Genomic DNA, 24,263 nt, shown 5'->3' with positions numbered 1-24,263 from the left:
CTGCTCTTCTTCCAATAGTGGCCCCGGGATCTTTTACATCCACCCGAGAGGGCAGACGGGGCCTCGGTTTAACGTCTCATCCGAAAGACGGCACCTCCGACAGTGTGGCGCTCCCTCAGTACCGCCCCTCCGACAGTGCGGCGCTCCCTCAGTACCGCCCCTCCAACAGTGCGGCACTCCCTCAGTACCACCCCTCCGACAGTGCGGCGCTCCCTCAGTACCGCCCCTCCGATAGTGCGGCACTCCCTCAGTAGCGCCCCTCTGACAGTGCGGCGCTCCCTCAGTACCGCCCCTCCAACAGTGCCGTGCTCCCTCAGTACTGCCCCTCCGACAGTGTGGCGCTCCCTCAGTACCGCCCCTCCGACAGTGCGGCGCTCCCTCAGTACCGCCCCTCCGACAGTGTGGCACTCCCTCAGTACCGCCCCTCCGACAGTGCGGCGCTCCCTCGGTACTGCCCCTCCGACAGTGCGGCGCTCCCTCAGTACCGCCTCTCCGACAGTGCAGCGCTCCCTCAGTACTGCCCCTCCGACAGTGTGGCGCTCCCTCAGTACCGCCCCTCCGACAGTGCGGCACTCCCTCAGTACCGCCCCTCCGACAGTGCGGCACTCCCTCAGTACTGCCCCTCAATGCACCGCTCCCTCGGTACTGGCACTGAGAGCACCAGCCTGGATTACGAGGCTCAAGTCTCTGGAGCGGAGGCTCGAACACACGACCTTCTGACCCAGAGGGCAGGGTGTTACCCACTGAGATATGGCCAACACCAGGAGAGGTGGATTGAGTTGAGGACGGGCTACAGATCCTGGGGATCACTTTGCAGCCTCCTCCGTTCTGGGGTCAGCCGAAGAGAGGCGAGGTTTCCGACTGAGTGCTGAATTGACACTGCGGTAGAATTTCCACAAGGTTACGCCAGTACTGCGCGAACCCGATGGAACCAGCCCGAAAGACTGGGGGAATTTTACGTCGGTTCAAGACCCAATGTCGATGGGTACAGTCCCACCCACAAACCTGGCCACGCCCCCAACACCGGCCACGCCTCCAACACCGGCCACTCCCCCGACAGTGGCCACGCCTCCAACACTGTCACGCCTCCAACACCGGCCACGCCTCCAACACTGGTCACGCCCCCAACACCGGCCACGCCCCCAACACTGGTCACGCCGCCAACACTGGTCACGCCTCCAACACTGGCCACGCCTCCAACACTGGTCACGCCTCCAAAAGTAGCCACGCCCCCTCAGGACAAATCGCGAAGCTCCGCCCATTGTGCTTTTTCAACAGCGATCTTCAAATCGCGCTCAATTTTTGAGGTACACTGGCAGGAACGTTTTACAAGTTTTTTCCTATCAAAAAATAATTCAATTTTCTAAGAAACTGACTGGCGTACACCCCATTGAAACTATTAAATGGTGCAGTATAGTTTCTTTTATAAAGTCACCTTCAATGATTTTAAAACAGGTTAAACCTTATTAAAAATACATCTTTTTGCCGACATATAATATAATAAAACAGGTTACCACGTAAACACATGAAGGAATACTTTATAAATGCAACATTTCCATTCTATTATGCTGCCAAATTCTGCAGGTTCATCAGAGATAATACGTTTGTGATTATACAATTGAATTTGAGACAAAGGTATTAAGACTAACAGAACACAGGCGGGTATATGGTATGTTGGCCTTTATAGCTAGGGGATTTGAGTATAGGAGCAGGGAGGTCTTACTGCAGTTGTACAGGGCCTTTGTGAGACCACACCTTGAGCATTGTGTTCAGTTTTGGTCTCCTAATCTGAGGAAGGATGTTCTTGCTATTGAGGGAGTGCAGCGAAGGTTCAGCAGACTGATTCCCGGGATGGCAGGACTGACATATGAGGAGAGACTGGATCGACTGGGCTTATACTCACTGGAATTTAGAAGGATGAGAGGGGATCTCATAGAAACATATAAAATTCTGACGGGTTCAGACAGGTTAGATGCAGGAAGAATGTTCCTGATGTTGGGGAAGTCCAGAACCAGGGGTCACAGTCTAAGGATAAGGGGTAAGCCATTTAGGACCGAGATGAGGAGAAACTTCTTCACTCAGAGAATTGTGAACCTGTGGAATTCTCTACCACAGAAAGTTGTTGAGGCCAGTTCGTTAAATATATTCAAGAGGGAGTTAGATGTGGCCCTTCCGGCTTAAGGGATCAAGAGGTATGGAGAGAAAGCAGGAAAGGGGTACTGAGGTGAATGATCAGCCATGATCTCATTGAATGCCGGAACAGGCTCGAGGGACTGAATGGCCTCCTCCTGTCCCTGTGTTCTTGTGTGGATGTCTGGTTACATGTGTGTGCCTAGCTATCTCCAGCAGGGGGCATGAGTGAGTGATCAGGAACTATAAATGTTATCTGAAAGAGGGTCAGATAAATGATACGAATTTTACAAAATGTTTGAAATTTCACACAGTCAGTTGTAGAATATTTAGTTTTGTTTTATATACATTACAAGACTGGTGCTGGAATCGGGAGGAGAGAAACTTTAGTAAACTGCTCTGCAGCGCCATCAAGTGGCCAGAGTCTGAAACTACTCCGTGACCGTTTACATAGCAAAAACTGATTGGGCAATGTGAACATAGCAAGTTAGCACTGGGCTTGATGTCACAACAGCGTGACTGGAACCTGCGACAACAGGAAGTAAGGTCTGAGGGCAGGAGGTGGGTGTCCCATGCAAGGTTTGCTTGTTTAACGTGGGAGGCGTAAGAGATTTTATGGCCACTGTCGGGGGGTAATTAGTGAACGTTTGGACGAGATGTCAGTTACACCGGACTTACTCTCGGGACTTGGTGATTGTTTAAGAGGTGGGGCAATTTGACTGTTAACATCTCGGAGTCCTGTTCCCGTACTAGCTGGCGCACTACCCTGGTTTTCCTGTAGGTGTCCAGTCTTGGAGGACCAAGGTAGCCCAGTCTGGTGCCTTCCTCACCTTCTCTTCCTCACCTCCATTGCCTGTCCAGTGCCTGTCTGCAGGAAACAAGTTAGAGGTAGTTTTAGATCAAAGGCAGCAAACCATGAGGCAATTCCTTTAACAACCCTACAACAATTTACCTTCATACAGCACTCCCAAAGCGAGCGCTCTACACGGAACTCCCTCACGGCAAACGAGCCAAAGGAGGGGGGGCAGAGGAAACGCTACAAGGGAAACCCTCCCTGATAAAGTGCAACCTCCCCACCGACACCTGGGAGTCCCTGGCCAAAGACCAGTCTGCCCTAAGTGGAGGTAGTGCATCCGGGAGGGCGCTGAGCACCTCGAGTCTCGTCGCCGAGAGTGTGCGGAAACCAAGCGCAGGCAGCGGAAGGAGCGTGCGGCAAACCTGTCCCACCCTCCCCTTCCCTCAACCACTGTGTGTCCCACCTGTGACGGGGACTGTGGCTCTCTTATTGGACTGTTCAGCCACCTGAGGACTCATTGTTAGAGTGGAAGCGAGTCTTCCTCGATTCCGAGGGACTGTCTATGATGATGATAAACTTGGTCAAACGTCCCAGGGTGCTTCACAGGAGCGATTATCAGACAACATTTAACACCGAGCCACATGGGTAGATACTGGAACAGGTGACGAACAGCTTGCTCAAAGAGGTCGCTTTGAAAAAAGAAAGACTTGCATTTATATAGCGCCTTTCACGACCACCGGACGTCTCAAAGCGCTTTACAGCCAATGAAGTACTTTTGGAGTGTAGTCGCTGTTGTAATGTGGGAAACGCAGCATCCAATTTGCGCACAGCAAGCTCCCACAAACGGCAATGTGACAATGACCCAGATCATCTGTTTTTTTGTTATGTTGATTGAGGGATACATTTTAAGGAGCGTCTTAAAGGAGGAGAGAGGGGTGGAGAGGTTTAGGGAGGGTGTAATGCATTTGCTTCATGGGTTCTTTGCTTAAGAATTCACATTTGCTATTAAGAACTAGTTGGTTTATGAGCAAAGGTTTAACAATCACACCACACATTACCAGTTCATCCACCAGGCTCACAACCATCTGCCCTATCGTGGATCCCCCGAACCCAACTGGCCGGGGTTTTATTGAGTCTTGGGAACGTCACGTGACTGGCTAAGCCCCGCCCAACTCAACAGCTCGACAAACCGGTGCATATATGCTGGATGAGGTCATCGAAACCCAGGACGCTGTTTGGAGCGGGGGCAGGAGCACCGGCGGGGCCCAGGTACAGCGGAGGAGCGGGTAGGTCGGAGCGGCAGAGCGGCGATGGGTCGTGGCGGAGCTGCAGCGAACGTTTGAGGCGGAGAAGCGGCGAGAAATCGAGGGAGAAATGCGGCAAATGACCGGTGCGCGGGAGTGCTGAGCGATCGTGGCTGAGATTCGGCGCGTGGTCGTGACGGAGGTGCGAGGAATGTTTGGCGCGGAGGTGCGGCGAATGAGCGTAAGGGGGCCCAGAAGAGGCGAGGGCCCAGGGGCAGCACGGGGGCCCAGCCCACACTGTGCGATATGTGCGCGCACTGGGTCCGTGCAGCAGAGCTGGTCTCCAGTCGTCCTGGTTAACCCTTGCCCCTGGACCAAGACCTCGCTCTGTCAAGCCCCGTGTGGTGGCTGGTGTGCAACGGTCACCCCACGTTAAATAAATCCACCCACAGGTATCTGGAGTTTTTTGAGGATGTTTCCAGTAGAGTGGACAAGGGAGAACCAGTTGATGTGGTATATTTGGACTTTCAGAAGGCTTTCGACAAGGTCCCACACAAGAGATTAATGTGCAAAGTTAAAGCACATGGGATTGGGGGTAGTGTGCTGACGTGGATTGAGAACTGGTTGTCAGACAGGAAGCAAAGAGTAGGAGTAAATGGGTACTTTTCAGAATGGCAGGCAGTGACTAGTGGGGTACTGCAAGGTTCTGTGTTGGGGCCCCAGCTGTTTACACTGTACATTAATGATTTAGACGAGGGGATTAAATGTAGTATCTCCAAATTTGCAGATGACACTAAGTTGGGTGGCAGTGTGAGCTGCGAGGAGGATGCTATGGGGCTGCAGAGTGACTTGGATAGGTTAGGTGAGTGGGCAAATGCATGGCAGATGAAGTATAATGTGGATAAATGTGAGGTTATCCACTTTGGTGGTAAAAACAGAGAGACAGACTATTATCTGAATGGTGACAGATAAGGAAAAGGGGAGGTGCAACGAGACCTGGGTGTCATGGTACATCAGTCATTGAAGGTTGGCATGCAGATACAGCAGGCGGTTAAGAAAGCAAATGGCATGTTGGCCTTCATAGCGAGGGGATTTGAGTACAGGGGCAGGGAGGTGTTACTACAGTTGTACAGGGCCTTGGTGAGGCCACACCTGGAGTATTGTGTACAGTTATGGTCTCCTAACTTGAGGAAGGACATTCTTGCTATTGAGGGAGTGCAGCGAAGGTTCACCAGACTGATTCCAGGGATGGTGGGACTGACATATCAAGAAAGACTGGATCAACTGGGCCTGTATTCACTGGAGTTCAAAAGAATGAGAGGGGATCTCATAGAAACGTTTAAAATTCTGACGGGTTTAGACAGGTTAGATGCAGGAAGAATGTTCCCAATGTTGGGGAAGTCCAGAACCAGGAGTCACAGTCTAAGGATAAGGGGTAAGCCATTTAGGACCGAGATGAGGAGAAACGTCTTCACCCAGAGAGTGGTGAACCTGTGGAATTCTCTACCACAGAAAGTAGTTGAGGCCAGTTCACTAAATATATTCAAAAAGGAGTTAAATGAAGTCCTTACTACTCGGGGATCAAGGGGTATGGCGAGAAAGCAGGAATGGGGTACTGAAGTTGCATGTTCAGCCATGAACTCATTGAATGGTGGTGCAGGCTCGAAGGGCCGAATGGCCTACTCCTGCCCCTATTTTCTATGTTTCTATATTTCCACTCCTTCGATTGGAGTTCAGGACTGGAACATCGGGTCCTTCATTGAAACATCTGTGAACTCATCCCTTTTGGTGGGGAAGCAAGTCATCCTCGCTTCGAGGGACCCCCTATGATGAGGTCCACGTATTATAGGGTTTGGAGCCCAGGCAGCTGAAGACATGGCCGCCAATGGTGGAGCGAAGGAATGGCCGTTTGGCCCAACTGGTCTATGCTCCACACGAGTCTCCTTTCACTCTGATAACCTCTTCCCACCTTGCCCCTGTACCCCTCTATTCCTTTCTCCCTCGTGTATGCATCAACCCTCCCCTGAAATACGTCAAAGCGCGACCACTCACTGCGGTAACGCGCCCCACATTCTCACCACTCTCTGGTCGAACGAAATCCCCCCTAAATTCTTTATTTGACCTGTTGGTGACTATCTTGTGTTTATGTCCCCGAGTTCTGGACTCACCCAGAACTCTGGAAACAGTCTCGAGCCTATGGAGTCCCTCAACAGCAAGAACGTCCTTCCTCAGACTAGGAGACCAAAACTGAACACAATATTCCAGGTGAGGCCTCACTAAGGCCCTGTACAACTGCAGTAAGACCTCCCTGCTCCTATACTCAAATCCCCTAGCTATGAAGGCCAACATACCATTTGTCTTCTTCACCGCCTGCTGTACCTGCATGCCAACTTTCAATGACTGATGAACCATGACTCCCAGGTCTCGTTGCACCTCTCCTTTTCCTAATCTGCCGCCATTCAGATAATATTCTGCCTTCGTGTTTTTTGCCCCCAAAGTGGATAACTTCACATTTATCCACATTATACTGCATCTGCCATGCATTTGCCCACTCACCTAACCTGTCCAAGTCACCCTGCAGCCTCTTAGCGTCCTCCTCACAGCTCACACTGATACCCAGCTTAGTGTCATCTGCATTTAATCCCCTCGTCTAAATCATTAATATATATTGTAAAGAGCTGGGGCCCCAGCACAGAACCTTGCGGTACCCCACTAGTCACTGCCTGCCATTCTGAAAAATACCATTTACTCCTACTCTTTGCTTCCTGTCTGCCAACCAGTTCTCAATCCACGTCAGCACACTGGAGTTTAGAAGGATGAGAGGGGAGCTCATAGAAACATATAAGATTCTGACGGGACTGGACAGGTTAGATGCGGGAAGAATGTTCCCGATGTTGGGGAAGTCCAGAACCAGGGGACGTGGTCTTAGGATAAGGGGTAAGCCATTTAGGACTGAGATGAGAAGAAACTTCTTCACTCAGAGAGTTGTTAACCTGTGGAATTCCCTGCCGCAGAGAGTTGTTGAGGCCAGTTCACTGGATATATTCAAGAGGGAGTTAGATATGGCTCTTACGGTGAAGGGGATCAAGGGGTATGGAGAGAAAGCAGGAAAGGGGTACTGAAGGAATGATCAGCCATGATCTTATTGAATGGTGGTGCAGGCTCGAAGGGCCGAATGGCCTGCTCCTGCACCTATTTTCTATGTTTTCTGTTTTATGTATGGAACCCCTTTCATCACTTCGATCCCCTCGATCTGGTCCCCTCGCAATCAATCTTCCCTAGCCTGCTCAATCTTTCCTTTAATCTATTGGTTCACGGGATGTGGGCGTGGCTGGCAAGGCCGGCATTTATTGGCCGTCCCTCATTGCCCCTTGAGAAGGTGAGCCACCTTCTTGAACCGCTGCAGTCCGTGTGGTGAAGGTGTTCCCACAGTGACTGTGTGTCTGGGTGTCTCGCTAGTCCATTTCAGAGGGACAGTTCAGAGTCAACCCCATCGCTGTGGGTCTGTGGAGTCACATATCGGCCAGACCGGGTAAGGGCGACAGATTTTCTTTCCTAAAAGGGACATTAGTGAACCAGATGGGTTTTAACGCCAATCCCGTAGTTTCATGGTCACCCATTCACTGATACTCGCTTTTTAAAAAAAATTCCAGGTTTATTTCATGAACTGAATTTAAATTCCCCAGCTGCTGTGGTGGGATTTGAACCCGGGTCTCCGGATCAGCAGTCCAGGGTCTGGAGCGCCGCACTGTCGGTACTGAGGGAACGCCATACTGCGCTGTCGGAGGGGGCAGTGCTGAAGGAGCACCGTACTGCGCTGTCGGAGCGGCAGTACTGAGGGAACGCTGTACTGCGCTGTCGGAGGGGCAGTGCTGAGGGAGCGCCGTACTGCGCTGTCGGAGGGGCAGTGCTGAGGGAGCGCCGTACTGTCGGAGGGGCAGTGCTGAGGGAGCGCCGTACTGCGCTGTCGGAGGGGCAGTGCTGAGGGAGCGCCGTACTGCGCTGTCGGAGGGGCAGTGCTGAGGGAGCACCGCACTGTCGGAGGGGCAGTGCTGAGGGAGCGCCGTACTGCGCTGTCGGAGGGGCAGTGCTGAGGGAGCGCCGTACTGCGCTGTCGGAGGGGCAGTGCTGAGGGAGCGCCGTACTGCGCTGTCGGAGGGGCAGTGCTGAGGGAGCGCCGTACTGCGCTGTCGGAGGGGCAGTGCTGAGGGAGCGCCGTACTGCGCTGTCGGAGGGACAGTACTGAAGGAGTGCCGCACTGTCGGAGGGGCAGTACTGAGGGAGCGCCGTACTGTCGGAGGGGCTGTACTGAGGGCGCGCCGTACTGCGCTGTCGGAGGGGCGGTACTGAGGGAGCGCCGTACTGTCGGAGGGGCGGTACTGAGGGCGCGCCGCACTGTCGGAGGGGCGGTACTGAGGGAGCGCCGCACTGTCGGAGGGGCGGTACTGAGGGAGCACCGCACTGTCGGAGGGGCAGTACTGAGGGAGTGCCGCACTGTCGGAGGTGCTGTCTTTCGGATGAGACGTTAAACCGAGGCCCCGTCTGCCCTCTCGGGTGGATGTAAAAGATCCCGGGGCCACTATTGGAAGAAGAGCAGGGGGAGTTCTCCCCGGTGTCCTGGGGCCAATATTTATCCCTCAACCAACATCACTAAAACAGATGATCTGGGTCATTATCACATGGCTGTGTGTGGGAGCTTGCTGTGCGCAAATTGAGCTGCCGCGTTTCCCACAATACAACAGTGACCACACTCCAAAAGTACTTCATTGGCTGTGAAGTGCTTTGGGACATCCTGATGTTGTGAAAGGCGCTATAGAAATACACGTCTTTTCGATGTGTGAACACCAGGGGTCTCGGTGCGGGCCCCTGCGGAAAATCACTTCCTGCTTATCGCCATCCCGCGGAATCTTCCTAAAAATCCCACCCTGTTTTTGCAGCCATCTTTCTGTCCATTCTGCTCGTTGACCCCTGACCCCCGCTCCCCATGAACCCTGACCTCTGCCGTAGCTCTTCCAGAAACCCGAGCAACAACTCCATCTCCTCCCCTGGGGCTGCATAAAAGAACATTTACAAGTTGCCACAACTTTTGCTCAGCCTGTGTATATTTTATTTTTCATTTCCTTAAGCCTTTTTCGATCTGAAACACAACATGTTATGTAAAGTTCCCGCACAACTTAATTTGCAGAAGCATTTGTTTGAAAGATAGTTGAGGCTTGTTCGCTTTCAGTCAGCTATTGTCAGCCGTGGCTCAGTGGGTAGTACTCTCGCCTCCGATTCAGATGGTTATCCCACTCCAGAGACTTCAAGCACAAAAATTTAGGCCAACACTCCCAGTGCAGTACTGAGGGAGCGCCGTACTGCGCTGTCGGAGGGGCAGTACTGAGGGAGCACCGTACTGAGCTGTCGGAGGGGCAGTACTGAGGGAGCGCCGCACTGTCGGAGGGGAAGTACTGAGGGAGCGCCGCACTGCTCTGTCGGAGGGGCGACACTGAGGGAGCGCCGTACTGCGCTGTCGGAGGGGCAGTACTGAGGGAGCGCCGTACTGCGCTGTCGGAGGGGCGGTACTGAGGGAGCGCCGTATTGTCGGAGGGGCAGTGCTGAGGGAGCGCCGCACTGTCGGAGGGGCGGTACTGAGGGAGCGCCGTACTCTCGGAGGGGCAGTGCTGAGGGAGCGCCGCACTGTCGGAGGGGCGGTACTGAGGGAGCGCCGCACTGTCGGAGGGGCGGTACTGAGGGAGCGCCGTACTGTCGGAGGGGCAGTGCTGAGGGAGCGCCGCACTGTCGGAGGGGCGGTACTGAGGGAGCGCCGCACTGTCAGAGGGGCGGTACTGAGGGAGTGCCGCACTGTCGGAGGTGCCGTCTTTCAGATGAGACATTAAACCGAGGCCCCGTCTGCCCTCTCGGGTGGATGTAAAAGATCCCGGGACCACTATTGGAAGAAGAGCAGGGGGAGTTCTCCCCAGTGTCCTGGGGCCAATATTTATCCCTCAACCAACATCACGAAAACAGATGATCCGGGTCATTATCACGTCGCTGTGTGTGGGAGCTTGCTGTGCGCAAATTGGCTGCCGCGTTTCCCACATTACAACAGCGACCACAAAAGTACTTCGCTGTAAAGCGCTTTGGGATGTCCGGCCGTCGAGTCTGTTGCTCTGGGAATGACTTGAAACAGACAGTTTGTAAAGAGGTTTAACTGGGGAACTCACCAACCTGTTGTGCTGCAAAGTGGTAGCTGTCTCTCTCCCTCTACTCCGGACTGCGTCGCCCCTGAGAGTCGCGACTGCTCATGGTGACTGTCACCATGTGTGTGTGTGTGTGTGTGTGTGTGTGTGTGTGGCGTGTAGCCAGCGGCCAGCTCCCAGCCCCCTTCTCTCTCCGCTGCGCCACCCCCCCTCACTCTTACACCCCTCCCTGCCCCTCTCCTGCCTGCTCTGCGCTGTCACAGGAGCTCGAGGCTGCAGCAAGTCTTTCGCCTTGTCGGAGCGAGCTGATTGGCAGAGGGCTGAAGAAAGGGGCCCCTTGTTTTCCCAGGATCAGCCGACAGAGGAAGCTGGCGTTTAAAGGGACAGTGTGTCGCCAGTCGGCAAATCTGGTCCTGCCATTTAAAGGGACAGCACGCCTCTCTGGCGACCTCTGCCCTGTCATTCAGAAGAATGAGAGGCGATCTTATCGAAACGTATCAGATTATGAGGGGGGCTTGACAAGGTGGATGCAGAGAGGATGTTTCCACTGATGGGGGAGACTAGAACTAGGGGGCACGATCTTAGAATAAGGGGCCGCCCATTTAAAACTGAGATGAGGAGGAATTTCTTCTCTCAGAGGGTGGTAAATCTGTGGAATTCTCTGCCCCAGAGAGCTGTGGAGGCTGGGACATTGAATATATTTAAGACAGAGAGAGACAATTTCTTAACCGATAAGGGGATAAGGGGACGGGCAGGGAAGTGGAGCTGAGTCCATGATCGGATCAGCCATGATCGTATTAAATGGCGGAGCAGGCTCGAGGGGCCGAATGGCCGACTCCTGCTCCTATTTCTTATGTTCCTGTGGATAGGCTGGGGTTGTTTTCTTTGGAACAGAGGGGAGACCTTGTTGAGGGGTGTAAAATGATGAGGGGCCTGGATAGAGTGGATAGGACGGACCTGTTTCCCTCGGCAGAGGGGTCAACAACCAGGGGACAGAGATTGAAAGTAATTGGGGGAGAGGTTTAGAGGGGATTTGAGGGGAAATGTCTTCACCCAGATGGTGGTGGGGATCTGGGGAGGAACTCACTGCCTGAAAGGGTGGTAGAGGCAGAAACCCTCACCACATTTGGATGTGCACCTGAAGTGTCGTAACCTACAAGGCTCCGGACTGAGAGCTGGAAAGTGGGATTAGGCTGGGTGGCTCTTGGTCGGCCGGCACGGACACGATGGACCGAATGGCCTCCTCCCGCGCTGTAAATTTCTGTGATTCTGTGATTGAAGGACACACAATCTCCATTGGACAAGACGGCCTTCACATTTTAAAGGGAGTGCGTCACCTCTTTAAAGTGCCCTACAAAGTGCCATTTCTAATCCCTTTTCCACGCTCATTTTAAACCCCGTTCTGCTTTCTGCAAGTCTCCCACATCAAAATGACGAAGGGTTTTGAATCGAGCAAATACGGACATGCTGTTCACAGGGGCAGGTGGGTCGGTAAACAGAAGGCCGTGGATTTGATGAAATGCATCCCAGGGTATTAAAAGAGATGGTGGAAGTTATAGCAGATGCATTCGTTATAATCTACCAAAATTCTCTGGACTCTGGGGAGGTACCAGTGGATTGGAAAGCAGCTAATGTAACGCCTCTGTTTAAAAAAGGGGGCAGACAAAAGGCAGGTAACTATAGGCCGGTTAGTTTAACATCTGTAGTGGGGAAAATGCTTGAAAACTATCATTAAAGAAGAAATAGCGGGACATCGAGATAGGAATAGTGCAATCAAGCAGACGCAGCATGGATTCATGAAGGGGAAATCATGTTTAACTAATTTACTAGAATTCTTTGAGGATATAACGAGCATGGTGGATAGAGGTGTACCGATGGATGTGGTGTATTTAGATTTCCAAAAGGCATTCGATAAGGTGCCACACAAAAGGTTACTGCAGAAGATAGAGGTATGCAGAGTCAGAGGAAATGTATTAGCATGGATAGAGAATTGGCTGGCGAACAGAAAGCAGAGAGTCGGGATAAATGGGTCCTTTTCGGGTTGGAAATCAGTGGTTAGTGGTGTGCCACAGGGATCGGTGCTGGGACCACAACTGTTTACAATATACATAGATGACCTGGAAGAGGGGACAGAGTGTAGTGTAGCCAAGTTTGCTGATGATACAAAGATGGGAGGGAAAGCAAGTTGTGAGGAGGACACAAAAAATCTGCAAAGGGATATAGACAGGCTAAGTGAATGGGTAAACATTTGGCAGATGGAGTATAATGTGGGAAAATGGCAGAAATAATAGAAAAACAAATTATAATTTAAATGGAGAAAAATTGCAAAGTGTTGCAGTACAGCGGGACCTGGGGGTCCTTGTGCATGAAACACAAAAGGTTAGTATGCAGGTACAGCAAGTGATCAGGAAGGCCAATGGAATCTTGGCCTTTATTGCAAAGGGGGATGGAGTATAAAAGCAGGGAAGTCCTGCTACAACTGTACAGGGTATTGGTGAGGCCACACCTGGAGTACTGCATGCAGTTTTGGTCTCCGTATTTAAGGAAGGATACACTTGCTGTGGAGGGAGCTCAAAGAAGATTCACTCGGTTGATTCCAGAGATGAGGGGGTTGTCTTATGTGGATTGTTTGAGGAGGTTGGGCCTCTACTCATTGCAGTTCAGAAGAATGAGAGGTAATCTTATCAAAACGTATAAGATAATGAGGGGGCTCGACAAGGTGGATGCAGACAGGATGTTTCCACTGATGGGGGAGACTAGAACTAGGGGGCATGGTATTAGAATAAGGGGCCGCCCATTTAAAACTGAGATGAGGAGGAATTTTTTCTCTCCGAGGGTGGTAAATCTGTGGAATTCTCTGCCCCAGAGAGCTGTGGAGGCTGGGTCATTGAATATATTTAAGGCGGAGATAGACAGGTTTTTGAGCGATAAGGGAGTGAAGGGTTACGGGGAGCGGGTGGGGAAGTGGAGCTGAGTCCATGATCGGATCAGCCAGGATCGTATTGAATGGTGGAGCAGGCTCGAGGGGCCGTATGGCCGACTCCTGCTCCTAGTTCTTGTGTTCGTGGTGCGGTGGCCAGAATTGTGCACATTACTCCAGTGTGATAACGCTCCTTGGGATGTTACAGGAGGCAAATAAATGCAAGTTGTTGCAATGTACAGGTACCAGTGGAGCCCGTATTGTGACATCCCCGGCGTACTGCGTCAGTTTAACCTGATCAGTCGCGATCATCGGCCACGTTTCGGCACTGAGGCACAGTAACCCTCAGATCCCACAGGGTATACCTCCACGGGTCTGATACCCACATCTTCTGGGCGGGATTGATGGGGAACGGTCAGCGTGGTCCAGACAACACGCTTCGTGCTCCAATTTATTCTGACGCACGTCGCAAATCAGCGCATCCCGCTTAAACTGAGTGGTGTGGCCACTGCTAGGGATCAGCACTTGTACCATCACACGGATTACAGCGGGTATACGCCACCGAAACACGCCACTCGGCCCAACCAGTCCGTGCCGGCGTTTATGCCCCACTCGAGCCTCCTCCCGTCTTTCCTCATCTCACTCTATCCGTATAACCCTCAATGCCCCTCTTAGTCACAAGGTTGTGGGTTCACGTTCCACTCCGGGGACTCAAGCACAAAAGATCCAGGCAGACACTCCACTGGAGTACTGAGGGAGCACCGCGCTGTCGGAGGGGCAGTACTGAGGGAGCGCTGCACTGTCGGAGGGGCAGTACTGAGGGAGCGCCGCGCTGTCGGAGGGGCAGTACTGAGGGAGCGCCACGCTGTCGGAGGGGCAGTACTGAGGGAGCGCCACGCTGTCGGAGGGGCAGTACTGAGGGAGCGCCACGCTGTCGGAGGGGCAGTACTGAGGAAACGCCGCACTGTCGGAGGGGCGGTACTGAGGGAGTGCCGCGCTGTCGGAGGGGCGGTACTGAGGGAGCGCTGCGCTGTCGGAGGGGCGGTACTGAGGGAACGCCGCGCTGTCGGAGGGGCGGTACTGAGGGAGCGCCGCTCTGTCGGAGGGGCAGTACTTAGGGAGCACCGCGCTGTCGGAGGGGCAGTACTGAGGGAGCGCCGCGCTGTCGGAGGGGCAGTACTGAGGGAGCGCCGCGCTGTCAGAGGGGCGGTACTGAGGGAGCGCCGCGCTGTCGGAGGGGCAGTACTGAGGGAGCGCCGCGCTGTCGGAGGGGCAGTACTGAGGGAGCGCCGCGCTGTCAGAGGGGCGGTACTGAGGGAGCGCCGCACTGTCGGAGGGGCAATACTGAGGGAGCGTCGCACTGTCGGAGGGGCGGTACTGAGGGAACGCCGCACTGTCGGAGGGGCGGTACTGAGGGAGCGCTGCACTGTCGGAGGGGCAGTACTGAGGGAGCACCGTGCTGTCGGAGGGGCAGTACTGAGGGAGCGCCGCGCTGTCGGAGGGGCAGTACTGAGGGAGCGCCGCGCTGTCAGAGAGGCAGTACTGAGGGAGCGCCGCACTGTCGGAGGGGCAGTACTGAGGGAGTGCCGCACTGTCGGAGGGGCAGTACTGAGGGAGCCTCGCGCTGTCGGAGGGGCGGTACTGAGGGAGCACTGCGCTGTCGGAGGGGCGGTACTGAGGGAGCGCCGCACTGTCGGAGGGGCAGTACTGAGGGAGCGCCACACTGTCGGAGGGGCAGTACTGAGGGAGCACCGCGCTGTCGGAGGGGCGGTACTGAGGGAGCGCCGCACTGTCGGAGGGGCAGTACTGAGGGAGCGCCGCACTGTCGGAGGGGCAGTACTGAGGGAGTGCCGCACTGTCGGAGGGGCAGTACTGAGGGAGCACAGCACTGTCGGAGGGGCGGTACTGAGGGAGTGCCGCACTGTCGGAGGGGCGGTACTGAGGGAGCACCGCGCTGTCAGAGGGGCAGTACTGAGGGAGCACAGCACTGTCGGAGGGGCAGTACTGAGGGAGCACCGCGCTGTCGGAGGGGCGGTACTGAGGGAGTGCCGCACTGTCGGAGGGGCAGTACTGAGGGAGCGTCGCACTGTCGGAGGGGCAGTACTGAGGGAGTGCCGCACTGTCAGAGGGGCAGTACTGAGGGAGCGTCGCACTGTCGGAGGGGCAGTACTGAGGGAGCGTCGCACTGTCGGAGGGGCAGTACTGAGGGAGCGCCGCACTGTCGGAGGGGCGGTACTGAGGGAGCGCCGCACTGTTGGAGGGGTAGGACTGAGGGAGCGCAGCACTATCAGAGGTGCTGTCTTTTAGATGAGACATTAAACCGAGGCCACGTCTGCCCTCTCAAGCGGACGTAAAAGATTCCACGGAACTATTTCGAAGAAGAGCAGGGGGAGTTCTCCCCGGTGTCCTGGGGCCAATATTTATCCCTCGGCCAACATCATGTTCTGAGTCATTATCACATTGCTGTGTGTGGGAGCTTGCTGTGCGTAAATTGGCTGCTGTGTTTCCCACAATACAACAGTGACCACACTCCGAAAAGTACTTCATTGGCTGTAAAGCGCTTTGGGATGTCCGGTTGTCGTGAAAGGCACTATATAAATGCAAGTCTTACTTGCTTTAAAATTAAAGTTACATCCCCTTGTTCTGGATTCCCCCAACAGAGGAAATAATTTCTCTCTTTCGACCCTATCAACCCTTCAAGCAAATTAAATGCTTCAATTGGTTGACCACTTAATCTTCTATAATCGAGGAAATCAAGCCACATCTGTGCAAACTGCCCACACAATTTAACCCTTTGAGCCCCTGTATAAGTATGTGTTTAATTCTCATACGAGGTGAAGGTGGTAGTATTGTACACTGGAATCATAAGAACATAAGAAATAGGAGCAGGAGTAGGCCATTCGGCCCCTCGAGCCTGCTCCGCCATTCAATACGATCGTGGCTGATCCAATCATGGACTCAGCTCCACTTCCCTGCCCGCCCCCTTATCCCCGTATCGGTTAAGAAACCGTCTATCTCTGTGTTAAATTTATTCAATGTCCCGGCTTCCACAGCTCTCTGAGGCAGCGAATTCCACAGATTTACAACCCTCTCAGAGAAAAAATTCCTCCTCATCTCAGTTTTAAATGGGTGGCCCCTTATTCTAAGATCATGACCCCGCGTTCTAGTCTCCCCCATCAGTGGAAACATCCTCTCTGCATCCACCTTGTCAAGCCCCCTCATAATCTTACACGTTTCGATAAGATCATCTCTCATTCTTCTGAATTCCAATGAGTAGAGGCCCAACCTACTCAACCTTTCCTCATAAGTCAACCCCCTCATCTCCGGAATCAACCCGAGTGAACCTTCTCTGAACTGTCTCCAAAGCAAGTATATCCTTTCGGAAATATGGAAACCAAAACTGCACGCAGTATTCCAGGTGTGGCCTCACCAATACCCTGCATAACTGTAGCAAGACCTCCCTGCTTTTATACTCCATCCCCTTTGCAATAAAGGCCAAGATTCCATTGGCCTTCCTGATCACTTGCTGTCCCTGCATACTAACCTTTTGTGTTTCATGCACAAGTACTCCCGGGTCCCGCTATCGAGCCCCCTCATAGTCTTACACGTTTCGATAAGATCACCTCTCAATTCTTCTGAATCCCAATGAGTAGAGGCCCAACCTGCTCAACCTTTCCTCATAAGTCAAGCCCCCTCATCTCCGGAATCGACCGAGTGAACCTTCTCTGAACTGCCTCCAAAGCTCCACCCTGGGTTGCAAGTATATTTCCCCTCCGTTAACTAACTGGAACTGTGTGTGTTGAGTACAACTTGACCAAAAGATGTTGTGCAGCGTTTCCATTGTGACCAGTCAGGAAAGACTTTCGGTCTTCTGTCGCGGCACACAAGGAGCGAGGGACATCCCGCCCTGCTTCCCGGCCAATGAACGCACTTTTTATCTTGAAGTGTGGCCACCAGTGCAATGTAGCGACATGCGGCTGCCACTTTGGCGCACAGGAAGATCCCACAAGCTCCAACGCGAAGGTTGTAAAGCGCGTTCTCTTCCGCGGTGTCCACCGGTACCTCGCGGCCTTCCGCGAGAGGTGGGCGCCCGAGGGACTGGAGTGCATCATCACCCCCCCCCCCACCCCTCCGGCAACCAAATGTTCATTTCAACCACAATATTTAAAGTTTAATTTGTTTAAGTTAGTCAGGGGGGCCACTTGTATACTTTGTGTTTTTGGTGCCCTCAGAAAAAAAAACCCAAAAAACCAAGGGGACACTTGATTGAAAGTATTTGGAGTGTGACCCTTTAAGCAGGGGTCACTGGTTTATAGATACAATGAAAATAGCTGTAAATTCCGCTGGGGGTGTGCAGCGAAGGTTCACCAGACTGATTCCCGGGATGTACAGGGCCTTGGTGAGGCCACACCTGGAGTATTGTGTTCAGTTTTGGTCTCCTAATCTGAGGAAGGACGTTCTTGCTATTGAGGGAGTGCAGCGAAGGTTCACCAGACTGATTCCCGGGATGTACAGGGTCTTGGTGAGGCCACACCTGGAATATTGTGTACAGTTTTGGTCTCCTAATCTGAGGAAGGACGTTCTTGCTATTGAGGGAGTGCAGCGAAGGTTCACCAGACTGATTCTCGGGATGGCTGGACTGACATATGAGGAGAGACTGGATCAACTGGGCCTGTATTCATTGGAGTTTAGAAGGATGAGAGGGGATCTCATCGAAACATATAAAATTCTGACGGGATTGGACAGGTTAGATACGGGTAGAATGTTCCCGATGTTGGGGAAGTCCAGAACCAGGGCTCACAGTCTAAGGATAAGGGGTAAGCCATTTAGGACCGAGATGAGGAGAAACTTCTTCACCTAGAGAGTTGTGAACCTGTGGAATTCTCTACCACAGAGAGTTGTTGAGGCCAGGTCGTTGGATATATTCAAGAGGGAGTTAGATGTGGCCTTTAGATACGGCTAAAGGGATCAAGGGGTATGGAGAGAAAGCAGGAAAGGGGTACTGAGGTGAATGATCAGCCATGATCATATTGAATGGTGGTGCAGGCTCGAAGGGCCGAATGGCCTGTTCCTGCACCTATTTTCTATGTTTCTATGTTTCTATGTGATATAAAATGCACGTTCGTCCCTCTGACAGTTAAACTGAACACAGATCCTGAGATAATTGGCCCCTTTAGCAACAGGTATCATCGATTTCAACAATAAATTCCGCTTCTCTGTGTCTGATAACGGATGCATTCAAAGTGGGCATGAGGTTGTAAAGAGAATAAAATGGTTTTTATTGCAACGCTAATAAAGACAAGAATCAAAGATTGATCAAAACTACCGGCAGAGGAAAGTCACACTGGGAGTTCGGGGACATTGGAGTGAATGGTCACCGTGCACAGGTTGTGACTGAGGGCGCGGCGAGTGGGCGCTGTATTTCTCAAGGCCCCAACTCTTCCGATCCGGCAAACCCTTCCCGCTCTCACGATGCGGTCTAATCCACAGCGAATGCCAGGTGCGCGTACATAGTCTGTGAAGGAACAACACGAAAAAACCGTTACCTTCCTGCTCAACTATATTGAAAGGAAATAGACGTGCATTTCTATAGCGCCCTTCACCACCACCGGTCGTCCCAAAGCGCCTTACAGCCAATGAAGTACTTTTTGAAGTGCAGTCACTGTTGTATTGTGGGAAACGCGGCAGCTCAATTTGCGCACAGCAAGCTCCCACACACAGCGATGTGATAATGACCCGGATCATCTGTTTTTAGTGATGTTGGTTGAGGGATAAATATTGGCCCCAGGACACCGGGGAGAACTCCCCCTGCTCTTCTTCCAACAGTGGCCCCGGGATCTTTTACAACCGAGAGGGCAGATGGTGCCTCGGTTTAACGTCTCAGCCGAAAGACGGTCCCTCCGACAGTGCGGTGTTCCCTCAGTACTGCTCCTCCGACAGTGCGGCGCTCCCTCAGTACTGCCTCTCCTCCAGTCCTACACCCCTCCATATCTCTGCAACCTCCTCCAGCCTCTACATCCCTCCCTAACTCTGTAACCTCCTCCAGCCCCTACATCCCTCCCTATCTCTGTGACCTCCTTTAGCCCCTACACCCCTCCCTATCTCTGTAACCCCCTCCAACCCCTACACCCCTCCCTATCTTTGTAACCCCCTCCAACCCCTACACCCCTCCCTATCTCTGTAACCTGTTCCAACCCCTATACCCTCCCTATCTCTGTAACCTCCTCCAGCCCTACACCCCTCTCTATCTCTGTAACCTGCTCCAGCCCCTACACCCCTCTCTATCTCTGTAATCTCCTCTAGACTTTACACCCCTCCCTATCTCTGTAACCTCCTCCAGCCCCTACACCCCTCCTATCTCTGTAACCTCCTCCAGCCCATACACCCCTCCTTATGTCTGTACTCTCCTCCAGCATCTACATCCCTCCCTATCTCCTACTTCTCCTCCAATTCTGCCCTCTTGACCATCCCTGATTATAATCGCTCCACCATCGGTGGCCGTGCCTTCAGCTGCCTGGGTCCCAAGCTCTGGAACTCCCTCCATAAACCTCTCCGCCCCTCTCTCCTCCTTAAAACCTCCCTCCTCGGCCAAGCCTTTGCTCACCTGTCGTAATCTCTCCTCGTGGGGTTCGGCCTTTAATTTTTGTCTGACTAATGCTCCTGTGAAGCGCCTTAGGACATCAAAGGCGCTATTTAAATGCAAGACATCACTGTTGCAAAGAGATTTAGATAGGTTAAGCGAATGGGCTAAGGTTTGGCAGATGGAATACAATGTCGGAAAGTGTGAGGTCATCCACCTTGGGAAAAAAAACAGTAAAAGGGAATATTATTTGAATGGGGAGAAATTACAACATGCTGCGGTGCAGAGGGACCTGGGGGTCCTTGTGCATGAATCCCAAAAAGTTAGTTTGCAGGTGCAGTAGGTAATCAGGAAGGCGAATGGAATGTTGGCCTTCATTGCGAGAGGGATGGAGTACAAAAGCAGGGAGGTCCTTCTGCAACTGTATAGGGTATTGGTGAGGCCGCACCTGGAGTACTGCGTGCAGTTTTGGTCACCTTACTTAAGGAAGGATATACTGGCTTTGGAGGGGTACAGAGACGATTCACTAGGCTGATTCCGGAGATGAGGGGGTTACCTTATGATGATAGATTGAGTAGACTGGGTCTTTACTCGTTGGAGTTCAGAAGGATGAGGGGTGATCTTCTAGAAACATTTAAAATAATGAAAGGGATAGACAAGATAGAGGCAGAGAGTTTGTTTCCACTGGTCGGGGAGACTAGAACTAGGGGGCACAGCCTCAAAATACGGGGGAGCCAATTTAAAACCGAGTTGAGAAGGAATTTCTTCTCCCAGAGGGTTGTGAATCTGTGGAATTCTCTGCCCAAGGAAGCAGTTGAGGCTAGCTCATTGAATGCATTCAAGTCACAGATAGATAGATTTTTAACCAATAAGGGAATTAAGGGTTACGGGAGCGGGCGGGTAAGTGGAGCTGAGTCCACGGCCAGATCAGCCATGGTCTTGTTGAATGGCGGAGCAGGCTTGAGGGGCTAGATGGCCTACTCCTGTTCCTAATTCTTATGTTCTTATGTTCTTATGCAATTCATTGCAGGTGAATAGCTTTGGGTTGTTTCTGAGAGAGGCACAAGTGTATTAATGTGAATGTCTCATTGAAGTTACTGACAACGGACATGTCCATGGACACCAATGAAACACTTGACACCAGTATAGAATCTTACAGCACAGAAGGAGGCTAGTTGGCCCTTCGAGCTTGTGTCGGCTCTTTGAAAGCATGATCCAATTAGTCCCGCCCCCCGCTCTTTAATGAAAATAACATCTCCCATCTTTGTGGCACCTACCTCCTCTTCTGCTTTCTTTATTCTTGAAGCGGTACCTCGGTCAGTCGTGGCTGCACTCTCTAGGTTTAAGAAGATGACTGGCGTTAATGTCCAGGCCGGCACGCCAAAGGGAGAGGTTCAGCTAAAGGCGAAATTGAGGGTTTGGCTCAGACGGGCAGTACCTGGTTGGCGAGTCTTGCCACGCCGTGCCACCGCGACACCGATCAACCCCATCACAAGAGGAGCCATCGCCAGGCTGGCATAAAGCGCGAAGCGGCAGGTCGAGCTGTGAAGGGGCTCTGAACGGCAGAAAGACAACTCTTGTGAAATGAGCGAAACACAAAATAATTCAGTCAAATTCTGAAACCTCGTCCGCTGAGGGTTTGAAGCTGGTTTTTGGCCCGAATCATCAAAGACATGGTGACGAACTATGAACTGTCTCAACGTAAGTGGCTGTGATCTCTGCGCTCTTCCAATCCTGGCCTCTTGAGCATTCCCCCCGATTTCTATCGCTCCACCATTGGTGGCCGTGCCTTCAGCTGCCTGGGGCCCCAAGCTCTGGAACTCTCTCCCTAAACCTCTCCGCCTCTCCTCCTTCTGTAAAACCTCCCTCTTTGACCAAGCTTTTGGTCAACTGTTCCAATATCTCCTTATATAAATTCAAGTACCCCGTAAGCCAGTTTAACCAGCTCGCCAACCTGCCCTTCCCACATTTACAGGTTTGTGTATATGGTCTCTCTCTGTCTCGCTGTTTTCCAAACTCATGTCATTTATAAAATACTACTTTTCCATACTAGTGCTCCCAATATACAACAACTTATATTTATATAGCGCCTGTAACGTAGTAAATCGCAAGTGAAGAACGTTCTCCCCATCTTAGTCTTAAATGGCCAACCCCTTACCCTGAGACTGTGTGACCCCTGGTTCTAGACTCCCCAGCCCCGGGGGGAAACACCCTCCCTGCATCCACCCTGTCAATCCCCCTCAGAGTCTTGTACGTTTCAATGAGATCACCTCTCCTTCTTCGAAACTCCATAAGAACATAAGAAATAGGAGCAGGAGTCGGCCATTCGGCCCCTCGAGCCTGCTCCGCCATTCAATACGATCATGGCTGATCCGATCATGGACTCAGCTCCACTTCCGTGCCCGCTCCCCATAACCCCTTAATTACTTATCAGTTAAGAAACTGTCTATTTCTATCGTAAATTTACTCAATGTCCCGGCTTCCACAGCTCTCTGAGGCAGCGAATTCCACAGATTTACAACCCTCAGAGAAGAAATTCCTCCTCATCTCAGTTTTAAATGGGCGGCCCCTTATTCTGAGATTATGCCCTCTAGTTCTAGACTCCCCCATCAGTGGAAACATCCTCTCTGCATCCAGCTTGTCAAGCCCCCTCATAATCTTATACGAAACTCCAGAGAACATAGGCCCATTCTACACAATCTCTCGTGCTAAAAAAACCCTCACATCCCAGCAATACTATAATGAACATTATTATCACTAACTATTTGGCAAACCGCCAGTAGCTCCAGTTACCTCCCGGAGACGCGACGCTTTCACTCAGGAGATCCCCGGTGGCGTTGATCGGAACGGTGCAAGTGCAGACGGCGCCGCTGCGCCAGGTTTCGGCCGAGATGCTCAGGACGCTTCTGGCGGTATAGCTCCCATCCGGCTCCAGCGTCCCGGGCTCGCTCCGTCCCTCGGCAACCAGCCAGCGGATGGGGAAGGAGTCGGGAGCAACGCCCCGCACCAGACACATCAAGGGCACCCTCTCCAGCCGGGGAATCTCAGCCGGCGGCGGCGTTAAGAGGAAGAGGACCGGGGGGCCCGCTAGATGGAAGGGAAATTGGAATTAACCAGGCGCACAAGGCAGGTTTGAATTGGTGTCTCGACGCACAATTGGATGGACGTGTGGGATTACCTGTGATCACCAGCGTGGTGCCAGTCCCGAATATCAGGGACCGATTCCCGGCGTTTGGAGCAGCGCAGTAATACCGCCCAGAATCGCTCCTCTGGACGTTGTCAATGACCAGCGAATGATTCCCCGATTGCTCGCATACCTCGCCGGAAAATCTTCCCCCGGGCGTCACGAACCGTCCGGTTTTGTAAACGAGCCGCATGCCCTCTCGGGGCCAGTGTGTGTACCAGTAAACGATGCTTGGGGCCAGCCTCCCGGTCTGGCATTGCAGTTTGACCAGGCTCCCGACATCGGCCGTTAGCAGCGCCGGAAATTGGCTCAAGACTGCCTGAGACACGACAGCTGAGACAAGGTTGCGGGGGGGGGGGGGGGACACAAAAATTAAAACACAATCTTAACAACAGGTTATAGGCCCCCGAGTCACCCTGGATACCGACACATCTCAAATTCCCCTCCACTGGCGCGTCGGGAGCGCGTGTGGGAAATTCCGCCGCGCTGCGCACCGTTAAATTGCGCCTCTCCGCCCGCAATTCCCACAGGCGCACAGTCCAAGTCCGTTCGCTGTGAAATCCGCTCCAATCATTGGCGAGCACCATGGCGACTGGCTGCAGTTAAGATTGCAAAAGCCTTCTCCCAAACCGATTATGCTTCCCCCTGGTCTAACCCGGCTCTCCAATCCATCTCTCCAGGAGTTGGGGACCGGGGGGCGCTTGATTGTGTTAAAATGGGGCGATAGCTTTCTCACTAATTCCACTAGACAGGCCCCCCTCTCCCAACGGCAGACCCTCGCCTTCAAATACCGGAGTTCACTGACATCTTTATCTCAGTTAGGGGGCAGTTCAGTGTCACATTCGCCTCCACTCACCCATCACAATGTTCGGCTCCAAAGTCGCGCTATCGGTATTGAGCGAAGCCCGCACACCTTTATACTTTGCCCAATATCTAAGCTGCTTCTTAAAAAAATTATAGTTAAACGCAAACTTGTGTATCATCGAACGATGCAACACAGGAGGCCATTCGGCCCATCAAACCTGTGTTGTGCCGGCTCTGTGACAGAGCGACTCAATCATTCCCACTCCGCCCCTGCTCTTTCCCCACAGCCCGGCATATTGCCTCCTTTCCAAATATTTATCCAATTCCCCCGTTTGAAAGTCACTTTTTCATCTGCTCCCAGTGCCCCTTTCAGGCAGCGCGTTCCCGAGCACAAGCTCCCAGGGCTTGAAAACACGTCCTGAT

General features: G+C 52.7%; 1 protein-coding gene and 1 long non-coding RNA gene across 2 annotated transcripts in view; both read right to left on the bottom strand.

Annotated features, from left to right (window-relative positions):
- Window positions 1–2,859, bottom strand: part of paqr6 (progestin and adipoQ receptor family member VI) — a 29,985-nt gene extending 27,126 nt beyond the window's left edge. Inside the window, exon 1 of the mRNA XM_070868728.1 lies at window positions 2,809–2,859. Within this exon, the coding sequence (XP_070724829.1) occupies window positions 2,809–2,859 (51 nt within the window). The remainder of the gene's footprint in view (window positions 1–2,808) is intronic.
- Window positions 2,860–18,729: 15,870 nt separating this feature from the next.
- On the bottom strand, window positions 18,730–22,709 carry LOC139240271 (uncharacterized). The gene is made up of 4 exons (XR_011588703.1): window positions 22,646–22,709; window positions 21,291–21,407; window positions 21,130–21,188; window positions 18,730–18,787 (listed from the first exon to the last, which is right to left on the bottom strand). It is a non-coding gene; the product is annotated as an uncharacterized lncRNA (long non-coding RNA).
- Between the last annotated feature and the right edge of the window lie 1,554 nt (window positions 22,710–24,263).

This window comes from Pristiophorus japonicus, chromosome 30, assembly GCF_044704955.1.
Source record: "Pristiophorus japonicus isolate sPriJap1 chromosome 30, sPriJap1.hap1, whole genome shotgun sequence".
NCBI lineage: Eukaryota > Metazoa > Chordata > Chondrichthyes > Pristiophoridae > Pristiophorus > Pristiophorus japonicus.
This window is presented reverse-complemented; position numbering and strand designations above follow the sequence as displayed.